The sequence below is a fragment of the Eucyclogobius newberryi genome, unplaced genomic scaffold, assembly GCF_026437365.1.
Source record: "Eucyclogobius newberryi isolate DKJ021-1_F unplaced genomic scaffold, fEucNew1.0.hap1 SCAF_11, whole genome shotgun sequence".
In the NCBI taxonomy this organism is placed as follows: domain Eukaryota; kingdom Metazoa; phylum Chordata; class Actinopteri; order Gobiiformes; family Gobiidae; genus Eucyclogobius; species Eucyclogobius newberryi.
This window is the reverse complement of record NW_027315735.1, coordinates 13,536,514-13,552,448: the sequence shown is the minus strand read 5'-3', so window position 1 is coordinate 13,552,448 and position 15,935 is coordinate 13,536,514. Positions and strand designations below refer to the sequence as shown.

At 49.5% G+C, this 15,935-nt stretch overlaps 1 protein-coding gene across 1 annotated transcript; it reads left to right on the top strand.

The window, feature by feature from the left end:
• The first annotated feature begins 7,357 nt into the window (after window positions 1–7,357).
• slitrk2 (SLIT and NTRK-like family, member 2) lies at window positions 7,358–11,391 on the top strand. Its single transcript, XM_072435951.1, has one exon. It carries the CDS (start codon window positions 8,017–8,019, stop codon window positions 10,738–10,740), a length of 2,724 nt encoding a protein of 907 aa, XP_072292052.1. The 5' UTR covers window positions 7,358–8,016; the 3' UTR covers window positions 10,741–11,391.
• The last annotated feature ends 4,544 nt before the right edge of the window (window positions 11,392–15,935 follow it).

Genomic DNA, 15,935 nt, shown 5'->3' with positions numbered 1-15,935 from the left:
TGTTTAGTGTTACAACAAGTGAGTAATAGTAATATAAACTAAAAGTAATGGTTCTACTTTTTTTCTATTTCCCATGTCTGAATGCTTGTATTCGCTTGTAATGTTTTTGATTCAGAAGAATACTTTAACTAAAAGCAAAAATCCTATCAATCCTGTTCACTAATTAATATTTTTTTTGCAGATCATTTAGCTTTTTTTAAAAGGGTATGGCTATAATTTGTCCTCCCAAGACTGCTTTAGAAGCATCCCAAAGGAGGCGGAGACATTTCCCCCAGTATCATTTTCCTCCAGATAAGTCTTAAAGGCGCAATGGACGATTTTTCGGCGATTTGAGAACTCAGGCAGAACTGCGCATGTGCACTCCCCCGTGTGGACTGATACAACACACACGTGCGTTTGTTTATTACCCCGATGGATCGCATCGCATCTCTCGTCTCCCGTAGATTTCCGTCTCTTATGAGTCAGCTCGAACAGTCTTTCTCCGTCTTCATTTTGTCCCGTACACTGAGGGAACTATATTATGATAGATCAATGCGCTTAGACACGCGAAAACGTGCTGCCCAAGGGGACGAGCCGCACGCGGCTGCAGGTGAGTGGTAGGTGCGTTTTATGATTGATACGTGGCAGGACTAATCGGCAGTCCACACCACGAGGAAATAAGACTCAGATGCCATATGCCAAAAAAATCATCCATTCAACCTTTAATGTTGTACATTTTGTCCTTAAACAAAGGGTAGCATTGAACCTCCAACTCCAATCTTTCCTCCAAATCTACACAAATGTAGATATGAGCACGATCACTTAGGTCTATTGTGCCTATATCTGCTTCAGTGATTTTAGATCTGTCTTTATTGAAGATAAAGAAATAGTCTATTCTGGAATAGATTGTTTGTGTATTTGAAATATGAGTATACTGGCGTGTTCGAGGGTTCATTTCCCTCCAGAATCCTATAGTCTTAAATCAAATATGGAACTTCTTATTTATTGTTCCATGTGCCTCTTGAGCTGGACACGTCTAATGTCGGCTGAAGCGTATGTATCGTTGACTCTCTCGTGGACACTCCCCTAGTTTGGTTCCAGGCTCTTCCTGGACTTTGTAGTGGCCTTTTGCCGACTGTCAATCCAACCAGCGAGTGGTCCAAAAGTGACCAGTCCGTCCTCAGACACCAGCTAAGGTCATGTGAGGACACAGTAATGTGCTGCACGGGTGAGATTCAAATGTTCAATCTCTAAGCTTGTATTTCCAATTATAATCTGTATAAAAAATTGGTCAAATGTTATAATGTATTTCTTCTCTTTTATTTTTTTCAAATGTTCAAGGTGTAGTTTCTGACTATACCTTTATTCATTTCTGTTCCGACAAATACATTAAAAAAAACCCTTTCTATCAGCACAACTGAAAAAGACCACTAACCCCAATGTGCTGCTTTTGAGTCATAGCACCGGTGTTGTCGTCCCAGGCCCTCTGAAGCAGCCCTCACGTCTCAAATAGTGGAGGAACGAGGCTGGCCAAACGCTGTGCCACACGGCCCATGGAAGACTAACTGCCGGATGAAGGATCCTTGTTCGTTGACGGCAAATTATCTGAAAACAATTTCCAATAAATAAAGAACTTGAACAGAGTTTGTGTTTGTCAAAAGGTGGATCTTTATTTACACATTAAATAATCACTTTCCCTGACAAAGGTTTGACAACAATGACAACACACATCCTTTTAAAGGCAGTGACACAAACTGACACGTACGCATATCATCATATTCAAATCAGCTCCAAAAGAGACGGAAACCATCACGGATGCAGAGATTCAAGCTCTCTCACTCGGAGGTGACCTGACCCTCGAGCCATGTCCTGAAACTATCATAATTATCTGCGCACAATAACAGCATGGATAGAATTACATGACATTTTTCCATTATACATACAAATCAAGTGATCTAGAAATATTCCACTCAACAGTCGGTTGGCGGGGGGGGTCTGGAAGAGTCTGGAACAGACAGAAAAATCTGTGGAATCACTGGATTTAGATTGAACTATGGGATAAGAGTACATTTTCAAGGTCTTTCTTTAGAGTGGAAAAAAGAGAGATATAGTTTTCCAGTGTGGAGGACCACACCTAAAAAGTATTTTTGTCAGTTTTTTTGTAGATTGAGTTTGTATCCAGACATTGGACTGAGATCATGAAGGAAATGCATCACATTGAGAATGAACATTTCTGGTTTGGTTGAAAAATCTGTGTAGCAGGCAATTGTATGTTCTGTCCATTCATTGAGACATCATACATTGGTCCCGATTGCCTAATATAGTGGGCCAATGGTTCCAATTACAAAGCGAACAAAAGGGGGGACCAAGCACAGCCCTGCCTCAATCCTCTGTGAACACGCCAAGTGACTGTTCATTTGATTTTTGAGGTTGGACATAAAAAGCCCGAACATTTTGTTATTATGAATTCATCCATTTTTAAACTTTCGCAGCACTTTAAATAAATAAGGTCAGCTAACAGAGTGAAAAGCATCCACTCTTTTTTTTTTTTTTTTTTTGCATATTTTAGAAATACAAGTACATTTTCATGAATTTCCGTTTTTTTGAGGATATAGGCCTGATCTAAAAAACACTGTGTAATACAGACAAGCCCAGAGTCATGGTTGATACCATTTAGCACATGTGATACTGTGATATGTGAAGGTACTCCTGATAGGGGATCTTTAAAAAGAGGGGGTGAGAAAAATTGTCAATATTAATAGACAATTAGGTTAAAACTATCAAAGGAGACCCTTTCAGAAAGATGTTTTCTATTACATTCTTTTACCACTAGTAGCACATTTTATACAAGGCCATTTACATTTTGAGGCATATGATTTGGAGGAAATAGGCCTGATTTAAATGACACTTATTCACTACAACTTCTCCTATAATGAGGCCAGAGCCATGAGAACAGTCGAGTAGATGTAGCATGTGAGAAGGAGGGAGGCAACCTGAGAAAGGTCAGTCTGAAGAGCTGCCAGGACATTTTAAAGAGCAGATTCCATGTGTTTTAACAGTCACAGAGGGGAGATTGTGAGAGGAAACTTCTGGAAAATAGTTTTCACATTAAAGTAAAAACTGTCAAAGGAGGCACTCACAAAAGGATGTCTCCATTACATAATTAGTCCACAGTAGGGATGGGCGAGGGTTAGAACGACCCTATAGTCTCTCGGCTCCTTCATTCACGTGCGGAGGTGTACTGCAGGCAGGGGGCGCTGCAAACACATAACTGTTATACTGGTTAATACTACACAGTGCACATGTGGAGTCAGTGGTCAGAATGAGCGTATCACATGCTCTCAGTAGGCTTACCTTAGTCATCACATAGAACGTAGTATAACACGCATCACATTGGTCACACTCACAGGTGTACGTGTCAGGCCATCGTCTGTGTAACACATCTAACAGTTCATCTATTTTATGCTCCAAGAGCGCCGAGTTGTTCTCTTTAGTTTTTGCCCCTAAACATGCCCACGTCACACTCCTTTTGTGCTTGGACATTGTCCAGAGTGAAACACATCAGCTTTAGCATGCTGTTGCGCTCCGCGCGGCCGGAGTGTGTGACGTAGATGGACCAGTCCATTCTGCTGCTGTGAAGTGGGGGTGTTTCCAGCCTCAAGCCCTGTGCTCAGACCTGTCCAGAACAAAAATATATCCACCGCACGACTGTGCAACACATTTGAGGTAGTATCGATATTTCATTCAGGAAATACCCAAAAAAATGACATCTGTGTATCGATACTCCCATCACTACTCCACAGTACTAGTACTACACTCTGCAGTAGTGCACAGTGATGCTCTCACTGGAGGAGCCTATGAGTGTACACATACACTACATGTTTAACATTGTTGTGTCACTGCAGCTCTGTTCTTTTCAGATGGAGAGAGCGTCGCGACCATGAGGAAATTTTGAGAATTCAATGTGGCTGATATGGCTCGTAAGCAGCAGGTCAGGATTAGAGTTTAGATTGGGCCAAATCCAGCCCGTCAGAACCAAACCCAGGTGGTGGCTGGTCTAAGCTCAGCCTCAGCTCCTCCTCTGCAGCAGAGGTGATGAGGCAACGTGACAAATGTGTTGTGTGACAGTGACATGGGAACCCACCTGGAATCATCTGAGCCCCTGCTGCCTCCTCTCAGCCCCATCCATCACCACCTCCTTCCATCAGCCTCACAGAAGAAGCCGCCTGATCGCCCTCCGGGTGTGGGCGCTCCTCCGGGTGTGGGCGCTCCTCCGGGTGTGGGCGCTCCTCCGGGTGTGGGCTCTCATCCGGGTGTGGGCTCTCATCCGGGTGTGGGCGATCATCCGGGTGTGGGCGATCATCCGGGTGTGGACGCTCCTCCGGGTGTGGGCGCTCCTCCGGGTGTGGGCGCTCCTCCGGGTGTGGGCTCTCATCCGGGTGTGGGCGATCATCCGGGTGTGGGCGATCATCCGGGTGTGGGCGCTCATCCCGGTGTGGGCGATCATCCGGGTGTGGGCGCTCCTCCGGGTGTGGGCGCTCCTCCGGGTGTGGGCGATCATCCGGGTGTGGGCGCTCATCCGGGTGTGGGCGATCATCCGGGTGTGGGCGATCATCCGGGTGTGGGCGATCATCCGGGTGTGGGCGATCATCCAGGTGTGGCCGATCATCCGGGTGTGGGCGATCATCCAGGTGTGGGCGCTCCTCCGGGTGTGGGCGCTCCTCCGGGTGTGGGCGATCATCCGGATGTGGGCGCTCATCCGGGTGTGGGCGATCATCCGGGTGTGGGCGATCATCCGGGTGTGGGCGATCATCCGGGTGTGGGCGATCATCCGGGTGTGGGCGCTCCTCCGGGTGTGGGCGATCATCCGGGTGTGGGCGCTCCTCCGGGTGTGGGCGATCATCCGGGTGTGGGCGCTCCTCCGGGTGTGGGCGATCATCCGGATGTGGGCGCTCATCCGGATGTGGGCGCTCATCCGGGTGTGGGCGCTCCTCCGGGTGTGGGCGCTCATCCGGGTGTGGGCGCTCCTCCGGGTGTGGGCGATCATCCGGATGTGGGCGCTCATCCGGGTGTGGGCGATCATCCGGGTGTGGGCGATCATCCGGGTGTGGACGCTCCTCCGGGTGTGGGCGATCAGCCGGGTGTGGGCGATCATCCGGGTGTGGGCGATCATCCGGGTGTGGGCGATCATCCGGGTGTGGGCGCTCCTCCGGGTGTGGGTGCTCCTCGGGGTGTGGGTACTCCTCATTAGAGAAGTGATGAATGGATAGAGTTAGTGGACCTAAAGACAAAGTTCTCGTTGCCTGATCCTGTGATGAGTACAGATGTGTGAAATGTAATGAAGTACTCGGGTAACATTGTGTGTGTGTCTGTGTGTGTGTGTGTGTGTCTGTGTGTGTGTTTGTTTGTGTGTTTGTGGGTGTCTGTGTGTGTGTCTGTGTTTGTGTGTGTGTGTGTGTGTGCCATTAAGACCGTTAAGTCTATGTTTGAAGCTGTTTATGTCCGTGAGGCTTTTTGAACTCCTTTGCACAGTCTTTTACATCTATGTTTTCATCTCTCCACCAGAAAAGTTCCAAGGTGGCTTTAGCTCCTCTGTCAGCTCCTTTGTCAGCCTCCAGAGGGCGCTGCTCTCTCATGTTCTTCGTTAAGAGCATGATTAATTGCTGTAGTTAAGCTGAGCCCGAGCCACACACATGTGATGCTCTCCAATGTCATCACTCATACGCTAATGTGACACGTGTTAGATTACACTGTGACGGAGCCAAACAACTGATGTGCCGATAACAGAGGCTCCGGTCTGGAGGAGGGCTCCTCTGCCCCCTAGTGGACGCTGGAGGAACAGGACTGCAGCACACTGCGGCGTTATCGCCTCTTTTACTTCAAACGGACGGGAAGAGACAGAACTTCTCTCTATATGTGAGGCTGGGACTAAAGATGATCTGAACTTTAGTGTCAATTAGACTAGCTTTGCCCCTTTTTTACAATACAGTTGCTAGGTAACGATTGGGGAATGTCACATCTGCTGCCTGTTTTGAACCAGCAAGTACTTTACCAAAATGTTCAAACTGGGAAAAATATATTAGCAAAATCTTAAATAGAGTGATGATAACTATGTTTGACTTACGTATTTAAAGGAACGCCATCTGACTGTTTTGCCCCAGCACAAATCTGTAGTAAAACAGACCGCTGTGTGCTGTCTGCATCTGATGATGAAGCGTTGTTGTTGTCCATGAACCCGGAAGTAACGCTGCTGCACTGTTATGCAAATTGTTGTTAGCATGCTAATTATTGTTACCAGTGCCATGGCCCCTGAATGTTATGGAAAGCACTTGATTTAAGACAGTAAAAATCAGGTCCAGCACCGAACGCTCCGTAATCCTGCCTGACTGAGGGCCCCGGTCCTGCAGAGGCAGAGGGCCCCGGTCCTGCAGAGGGCCCCGGTCCTACAGAGGGCCCCGGTCCTGTACACGTCACACATGACAGTCACAGGGCTGTGATGTACTGTGTGTTATATATAGTCATTGTGGCTTGACAGTGTCGGCCCTCAAGCTGACCACACGCACAGGAGACAAGGACATGCACTGGACATCTGTACATACCTTAAGTGCTAATACACTGTTTATAAATATATATTTATGACTTATGAGCACCGACGCAGTCCAGAGTGTACATTTTAATTACCTGAGAACAATTTTGGCAGTACTTGTTATCAAGTTTAGGTTTTTGGAAGTGTAAAAAATGTGAGTACTCTTTCCACACCATTAGACTTAATCATAATCATAATGAAACAACGACTTAATTCATAATCATTAATTTGATTATGAATGCTTAGTAACTAATTAAGTAGTTACTAAGCCTGGATCAATATTATTAGTTTATCATAGTATTGTCTCCATAGAAGCACATATTTAATGTATTTAACCAGGAAAGTCTCTCTCTCTCTCTCTAATATATATATATATATATATATATATATATATATATATATATATATATATATATATATATATATATATATATATATATATATGTACATGTATATATACATATATATGCTTTACTAACTAATCTCTCCTCACAGTTGTTGTACCTCCTTCAATGATCTCTCTCTCTCTCTTCTACCTCCTTCCCTCTCTCCCCCTCTCTCCCCTCTCCACACCCTCTCTCCCCTCTCCCTCCTCTACCTCCCTCTCTCCAATCCCTCTCTCACCCTCCCTCCCTCTCTCTCTCCTCTCCACTCCATCCGCCCTCCCTCCCTCTCTTCCCTCTCCCTCCTCTACCTCTCTCTCTCCACTCCCTCCCTCTCTCTCTCCTCTCCGTCCCTCTCCACTCCCTCCGCCCTCCCTCCCCCTCCCTCTCTCTCCGCCGCACTCGGGGTGAGCGGCGAGGCAGCAGCAGCAGACACTTGGTGCTTGCTCAGAGCGGAGTGCACAGGGCGGCGGAGAAGAGGCAGACTGGAGTGATGTCTCAGCCTTGGGAATACAACACCGCTCATCATCTTCCTTTCTCTGGCCGTATGCTCCACTTGGACTCGCGGAGCCGCCGTCCTCGTCACGGTTTCCACTGCGCGCTTGGATTTTTCTGATGAAGTGCTGGGAGTAGAATGAGGTGCTGCTGGTGTAACGCGGAGCACAGAGGCAGTGTTTGTTGCTGCCTTTCTATGGGTGGATATTTGGCTCGCTCTCTATGAGCTGCAAAGAAAGGCAAAAAAAACACAAGAACAAAGCAGAAGAAGTCTTTCTCATTTCTCCCTGCCTCTTCTGACAATATGTCAAGTCCAGCAAGACTTATTTTCAAGGAAACATTTCTTTAGTTTTTTTCAGTTTTTTCAAACGGATTGATCTTTTTGGACTAACTGGAGGGTGTGCTTGCCTGACCACAGTCACCCAGCCCTCTGCCCCTGTGTGCGTGCTTGTGTGAGTGCGATAGAATGAGAGCCTCCTTCCCTCCTGTCTTGGTTCATTCCTTCGACACACGGCTCTGGCTGCAAACTTAAATGCGGGATCTGTATGTGGGCGAGCTCCCGTGACTGTAAAGATGCTGCTCGGTGTGGTGTTGCTGAGTGTCCTCACGGTCGCCAGCCTGCCGTCGAGCGGAGCGGAGAGCCGCAAAACTTCCCTCTCCAAAGACATCTGCAAGAGCCGCTGCGCATGTGAGGAGCGCGAGAACATCCTCAACATCAACTGTGAAAATAAGGGATTTACAACTGTCAATCAGTACCAGGCGCCGCCGAATAAAGTCTCCCAGCTTTTCCTAAATGGGAACTTCCTGTCACGGCTCAATGCCAATGAATTTGCCAGTTACGGCAATGTCAGCTCGCTGCATCTGGGGAATAATGGCTTGCAGGAGATTCGGACGGGTGCATTTAACGGGCTGCGTTTTCTCAAGCGCTTGCACTTGAACAACAACAATCTGGAGGTGATTAAGGAGGACACGTTTGCGGGGTTGGAGAGTCTGGAGTATCTGCAAGCAGACTATAATTACATCAGCACCATCGAGCCGGGTGCATTCAGTAAGCTGAACAAGCTCAAAGTGCTGATCCTCAATGACAACTTGCTGCTGTCCCTGCCGCCTAACATTTTCCGCTTTGTGCTCCTCACTCACTTGGATTTACGAGGCAACCGGCTCAAAATGCTGCCCTTCGCGGGGGTGTTGGAGCACATTGGGGGCATCATGGAGATCCAGCTGGAGGAGAACCCATGGAACTGCACTTGCGACTTAATCCCTCTCAAGTCATGGCTGGACACCATCTCGGTTTTTGTAGGGGACATTGTGTGCGAGACTCCATTCCGGCTGCACGGCAAAGACATCACGCAGCTAATCAAACAGGATTTATGCCCAAGGAGGAATGCCGGGGAGCGCGCACACCCTCCCTCTGATTCTCATTTTCAAGGAGCCCTGCCTCCCACCCACCAACCCGGTTTAGTCACCCCCACCCGCGCCCCCAAAGCATCCCGTCCCCCCAAAATGCGCTACAACAGGCCCACCCCTCGCTTCAAGGACAAGCACGTCTTTGGGCCCATAATGGTGTACCAGACACGCTCCCCTGTGCCCATGCTCTGCCCCTCTGTCTGCGTGTGCACGTCGCCCAACCCTGACAGCGGCCTCCACATCAACTGCCAAGAGCGGAAATTACATAACATCAGCGAGCTCAACCCCAAGCCCTCTTACCCCAAAAAACTGCACCTGACCGGAAACTACCTGCAAGTCATCTACAGGACGGACTTGGCAGAGTATAGCTCTCTGGAACTGTTGCATCTTGGGAATAATCGGATTGCCGTCATCCAGGAGGGAGCTTTTGAGAATTTGACCAATTTGCGACGTCTTTATTTGAATGGGAATTACATCGAGACTCTTTCGCAGTCGCTGTTTGCTGGGCTTCAGTCCCTTCAGTACCTGTATTTGGAATATAACATCATCAAAGATATTTTTCCACAGACGTTCAACTCTTTGCACAACCTCCAGCTGTTATTTCTCAACAATAACCTGCTAAGATCGCTCCCTGATAATGTTTTCGGGGGCACTATGCTCACCCGGCTGAATTTACGTAACAATCATTTTTCATATTTGGCGGTCAAAGGAGTATTGGACCAGCTTTCTGCCTTCATCCAGATTGACCTGCAGGAAAACCCCTGGGACTGTACGTGTGACATTGTGGCCCTCAAAAATTGGATGGAATTGTCCAGTACCAGCGTGGTCGTCAACGAAATCACTTGTGACTCCCCGTCCAAGCACGCCGGTCGCCTTTTGCGCTCTCTCCGCAACGAGGCCATTTGCACCGAGCCGAGTGAGCTGCCCACCTCGCAGCACATCACCCCCAGCCGAGCCCCCACCCTGCTCAGCCCCGGTACAGAGCCCACCACGCCTGCTCTGTCCTCGACATCCTCCTCTGCTGCCACAACCTCTTCCTCCTCTCCCTCTCCCTTCTCTCCTCTCAGCTCCGTTAACCCTACAGAGTCCAAACTCGCCACTCCAGAGTTGCATCCGGAGGTCCCTCTCTCAGTCCTGATTTTGGGGCTTCTAGTAGTTTTCATTCTTTCTGTTTGTTTCGGGGCTGGGCTTTTTGTCTTTGTGCTTAAACGCCGTAAAGGTGTTGAGCACGTCCCCAACGGAGTTAACAACTTAGATCTAAATTCTTTTCAAGTCCAATATGGCTCATACAACCCTGAACCCACACCGGGTAAGTCCTCTGAAAGCCATGTTTATAACTATATTCCCCCGCCGGTGGGCTCCATGTGCCAAAACCCCATTTACATGCAAAAAGATGGCGAGCAGGTGGCTTTTTACCGCAACCTGAAAGAGCTCAGTTTTGGGCCCTTGGATGTGAAGAAGGAGGATGTAGTCATGCGCAGTCCAGGGGCGTACACCATCAGCACTTTGGATTTTATGCATAAGTCCCCCACCATGTGCACCATGACCTCACAAGAGCCCCCTGAGGTCTTGTATCAAAATTTAACTGAGAGGCCACACAAAGAACTGCCCACAGCCACGGGACCCCCTCCTTTCACTTACAACTTTTGCACTTTACCCAAGAGACCGTGTATTGTGCCCCCCTACGAGGCTGCTACTGTGCGTCGCCCTCCGCCCGCCCACGAGCGCTTCAACAAAACTGTACTGTATGGGACCCCCAGAAAGTACTACGGGGCCGAGCACGCTTCCATAAAGAATAGCGAGCACCCACTGCTTCTGCCGGGGAAACTAAAAACCGAGCCGGACTATCTGGAAGTGCTGGAGAAACAGACTGCCATGAGCCAACTGTAAGATAGCCCCCCTCCCTCTCTGCACCCCTCCTCCAGGCCCCGCCTCCAGGCCCTGCGCCTCGCTCCAATAACCCTGCGTTACTGTAATCATACCTCTATATATCTGTGCTATCTATCTGTGTTCAATGAGTCACGACTCAAGTGAATCCACGGCTTTTCTGGACATTTCCCGTTTCCTTTTCCATTGTCTTTCAGATGTATAAATGGATTATAAGAATTATATTATTATGCAGTTCTATTTTTCTCCTGGAAGCTATAAATTATTTCTTCATTTCTGAGAAAAAAATCGAACAGACTTGGATAACGGCAGGTATTCTCATGGGCAGGACTGTGTACAAGCTTTGTGCTTTTTCATACAACTGTGTTCTATTTTCCTGCAAAAACGCAGAGCTCTTGGTGTTTATAGAAGAGGATGCGCAGCCTGACATTCCTGTACATAAAGCCTCCACAGGCTCATGGTGAGTGTTCAATGACATCTTTTTAAACAACAAGCGACGAAATCCAGAAAGTGCCTTTGCACTCAATTATTTTATCAACAATGCTCTCTGCAAATGGATGTTTTACCTTTTCTTTTGAAAGTGCTGTATTTTAAAGACAAATTTATGTAAATTAGAAGAATTATTTGTCCATTTCAAATAGAAAACTATAAAAATGAACTTGAGACTGGTGTGGACTCTGTGTGGGGGAAATGCCAGGGTGAATATTGTTATATTTTGCTTTGTATTGAAGTGTCTTTGAGATGTACTTCTAAAATACATTGTACGCTTTAAAGGAGCAATACAGCGCAGCCAAAAATGCGCCATTAAATTTTCACTGAAGCACTTTGTCAAGATGTGAGCTGGAGGTAATTCTTTCTTCAGACTGCATAATTACGACTGGATGGTGCAGTGTGCGAGGCCGGTTGTTGTGCAGTGTAAGGGCCTGGTGGTGCAGTGTGCGAGGCCGGTTGTGCAGTATGGTTGTGCAGTGTGAGGCCTGGTTGTGCATTGCGAGAGCCTGGCTGTGCAGTGTGAGGGACGGTTGTGCAATGTGAGGGTCTGGTTGTGCAGTGTGAGGCCTGGTTGTGCATTGCGAGAGCCTGGCTATGCAGTGTGAGGGACGGTTGTGCAATGTGAGGGTCTGGTTGTGCAGTGTGAGGCCCTGGTTGTGCATTGCGAGGGCCTGGCTGTGCAGTGTGAGGGTCCGGTTGTGCAATTTGAGGGTCTGGTTGTGCAGTGTGAGGCCCTGGTTGTGCAGTGTGTGGGCCTGGTTGTGCAGTGTGAGGCCCTAGTTGTGCAGTGTGAGACCCTGGTTGTGCAGTGTGAGGCCCTGGTTGTGCAGTGTGAGGCCCTGGTTGTGCAGTGTGAGACCCTGGTTGTGCAATGTCAGTCCCTGGTTGTGCAGTGTGAGTCCCTGGTTGTGCAGTGTGAGGCCCTGGTTGTGCAATGTCAGTCCCTGGTTGTGCAGTGTGAGGCCCTGGTTGTGCAGTGTGAGGCCCTGGTTGTGCAGTGTAAGGGTCCGGTTGGCAGTGTGAGGGTCCGGTTGTGCAGTGTGAATGCTTGACTGTGCAGTCTGAGGCCCTGGCTGTGCAGTGTAAGGCCCTGGTTGTACAGTGTGTGGGTCCAGTTGGCAGTGAGGATCCAGTTGTGCAGTGTGAGAGCCTGGTTTTGCAGTATGAGAGTCCGGTTGTTTAGTGTCAGGGCCTGGTTGTGCAGTGTGAGGGCCCGTGCAGTGTGAGGGTCCGATTGTGCAATGTGATGGCCTGGTTGTGCAGTGTGAGGGTCCGGTTGTGCAGTATTGTAGCATGTATTTCAGTTACAAGCAGGATTTATTGGAATATTTAGCGGTAGAATTGAGTGTTTGGGCTAAGATCAGAAGGTTCTGTAGTTCGGCTGCTGGAGCTGGGCAAATGCGAAGTTCAAGTTCAGTCATTCATATGAATTAATTCATCCAGGTAGGAAAGTTCACAAGTCCCCAGCGTGTTTCACGCTGAAACGCAATGCACTTTGTGGTTGCAATTGTCCATTAAGCAGAAGGAAGTGTAATGAGGAAGGCAGTGTGTGTGTGTGTGTGTGTGTGTGCGCGTGTGTGTGTGTGTGCTTGTGTGTATACTTGTGTGTGTGTGTGTGTATATGTGTGCGTGCCTGTGTGTGTGTGTGTGTGTGTGTGTGTGCGTGTGTGTGTGCCTGTGTGTGTGTATGTGTGCGTGTGTGTGTGCCTGTGTGTGTGTATGTGTGTGTGTGTGTGTGTGTGTGCTTGTGTGTAAACGTTCCTATTCCATTCAATCATTAAGTTTGGACCTTAAAGTGCTTCAAATACATTCACAAATTATCAATAAATAATCAATAAATAGTGTTTGCATTCAAGTAATCAGGAGAGAAATTTAACTTATAACTGATATTTGAAGAAATAGACATTAAGATTATGCTAACCGCTCCATTCAAACCAATGGGCGCGGCTAGGCTAAGCTAGTCAACATAGCACACTCACCTGTTTCAATGTTAGCAAAACGCACTCTAATTAAGACATCTGGGCCCGGTAGTCGGCTCCTAAGATTCGGACAGTAAATGTATTTAGTACATTGAACCGACACAACAAAATAGGAAGATTCATGACTATTTTAACCCACCTGTAGCAACAACCCAAATTCCCCCGACTGGCATCATTACCTGTAACTAAATTCCCAATTATATGCAGCTGCACCGTCACATGACCGACTGACACACAACGCACGGCGCAACAACGTGATGACGTAACCGAAGAGAGAGAGAGAGAGAGAGTGAGAGATCAGAGCCAAGTTTTAACCAGGATTACACCTGGTTGTGCAGTGTGAGGGCCCGTGCAGTGTGAGGGCCTGGTTGTACGGTGTGTGGGCCTGGTTGTGCAGTGTGAGGGTCCGGTTGTGCAGTGTGAGGGTCCGGTTGTGTAGTGTGAGGGCCCATGCAGTGTGAGGGCCTGGTTGTACAGTGTGTTCCTGGTTGTGCAGTGTCAGGGCCTGGTTGTGCAGTGTCAGGGCCTGGTTGTGCAGTGTGAGGGTCCGGTTGTGCAGTGCGAGGGTCCGGTTGTGCAGTGGGGGGATCCGGTTGTGCGGTGCGAGGGTCTGGTTTTGCAGTGTGAGGGTCTGGTTGTGCAGTGTCAGGTCCTGGTTGTGCAGTGCGAGGGTCCGGTTGTGCAGTGGGAGGGTCTGTTTGTGCAGTGTGAAGGTCTGGTTATGCGGTACGAGGGTCTGGTTGTGCAGTGCGAGGGTCTGGTTGTGCAGTGCGAGAGTCTGGTTGTGCAGTGCGAGGGTCCGGTTGTGCAGTGCGAGGGTCCGGTTGTGCAGTGTGAGGGTCTGGTTGTGCAGTGTGAGGGTCTGGTTGTGCAGTGCGAGGGTCCGGTTGTGCAGTGTGAGGGTCCGGTTGTGCGGTACGAGGGTCTGGTTGTGCAGTGCGAGAGTCCGGTTGCGCAGTGCGAGGGTCCGGTTGTGCAGTGTGAGGGTCTGGTTGTGCAGTGCGAGGGTCTGGTTGTGCAGTGCGAGGGTCTGGTTGTGCAGTGTGAGGGTCTGGTTGTGCAGTGCGAGGGTCTGGTTGTGCAGTGCGAGGGTCTGGTTGTGCAGTGCGAGGGTCTGGTTGTGCAGTGCGAGGGTCCGGTTGTGCAGTGTGAGGGTCTGGTTGTGCAGTGCGAGGGTCTGGTTGTGCAGTGCGAGGGTCTGGTTGTGCAGTGCGAGGGTCTGGTTGTGCAGTGCGAGGGTCTGGTTGTGCAGTGCGAGGGTCTGGTTGTGCAGTGCGAGGGTCTGGTTGTGCAGTGCGAGGGTCTGGTTGTGCAGTGTGAGGGTCTGGTTGTGCAGTGCGAGGGTCTGGTTGTGCAGTGCGAGGGTCTGGTTGTGCAGTGCGAGGGTCTGGTTGTGCAGTGCGATGGTCCGGTTGTGCAGTGTGAGGGTCCGGTTGTGCGGTACGAGGGTCTGGTTGTGCAGTGCGAGAGTCCGGTTGCGCAGTGCGAGGGTCCGGTTGTGCAGTGTGAGGGTCTGGTTGTGCAGTGCGAGGGTCTGGTTGTGCAGTGCGAGGGTCTGGTTGTGCAGTGTGAGGGTCTGGTTGTGCAGTGCGAGGGTCTGGTTGTGCAGTGCGAGGGTCTGGTTGTGCAGTGCGAGGGTCTGGTTGTGCAGTGCGAGGGTCCGGTTGTGCAGTGTGAGGGTCTGGTTGTGCAGTGCGAGGGTCTGGTTGTGCAGTGCGAGGGTCTGGTTGTGCAGTGTGAGGGTCTGGTTGTGCAGTGCGAGGGTCTGGTTGTGCAGTGCGAGGGTCTGGTTGTGCAGTGCGAGGGTCTGGTTGTGCAGTGCGAGGGTCTGGTTGTGCAGTGCGATGGTCCGGTTGTGCAGTGTGGTTTCTCCAGTGATTGACGAGCCTTGTTTGCAGTTTAATGATGGCGGCTGCCAAAGAGCTCGACCTTAGCCGTGCGTTTCCCAAACAAACGTCCACGCGCCCTCGTCCATTTCAGAGCGCTCACTGGAAACACGGCGTATTCATATCTGCAGAAGCGGAAGATTAAAGACTGCTGCTGGAGCTTTGAGCGAGGCGCAGTGATGGCCTCTCTAATTATCCATGCATCTTTCCTGAGCGGCTGCTCGGACTGATAGATTGCAGTTGGCGCGGGCGCTCGCTGTGAGCCAGCACTTCTCTGACAGACAGAGGTTTCCCACTGGAGATGAGGCCATCACCGGGAGGTCCTGGTTTAAGGCCAGATTAGTCCTGGTTTAAGGCCCGGTTAGTCCTGGTTTAAGGCCAGGTTAGTCCTGGTTTAAGGCCAGGTTAGTCCTGGTTTAAGACCAGGTTAGTCCTGGTTTAAGGCCAGGTTAGTCCAGGTTTAAGGCCAGGTTAGTCCTGGTTTAAGACCAGGTTAGTCCGGGTTTAAGGCCAGGTTAGTCTAGGTTTAAGGCCAGGTTAGTCCTGGTTTAAACCCAGGTTAGTCCTGGTTTAAGGCCAGGTTAGTCCTGGTTTAAGGCCCGGTTAGTCCAGGTTTAAGGCCAGGTTAGTCCAGGTTTAAGGCCAGGTTAGTCCTGGTTTAAGCCCAGGTTAGTCCTGGTTTAAGACCAGGTTAGTCCTGGTTTAAGCCCAGGTTAGTCCAGGTTTAAGGCCCGGTTAGTCCTGGTTTAAGCCCAGGTTAGTCCTGGTTTAAGTCCAGGTTAGTCCTGGTTTAAGGCCAGGTTAGTCCAGGTTTAAGGCCCGGTTAGTCCAGGTTTAAGGC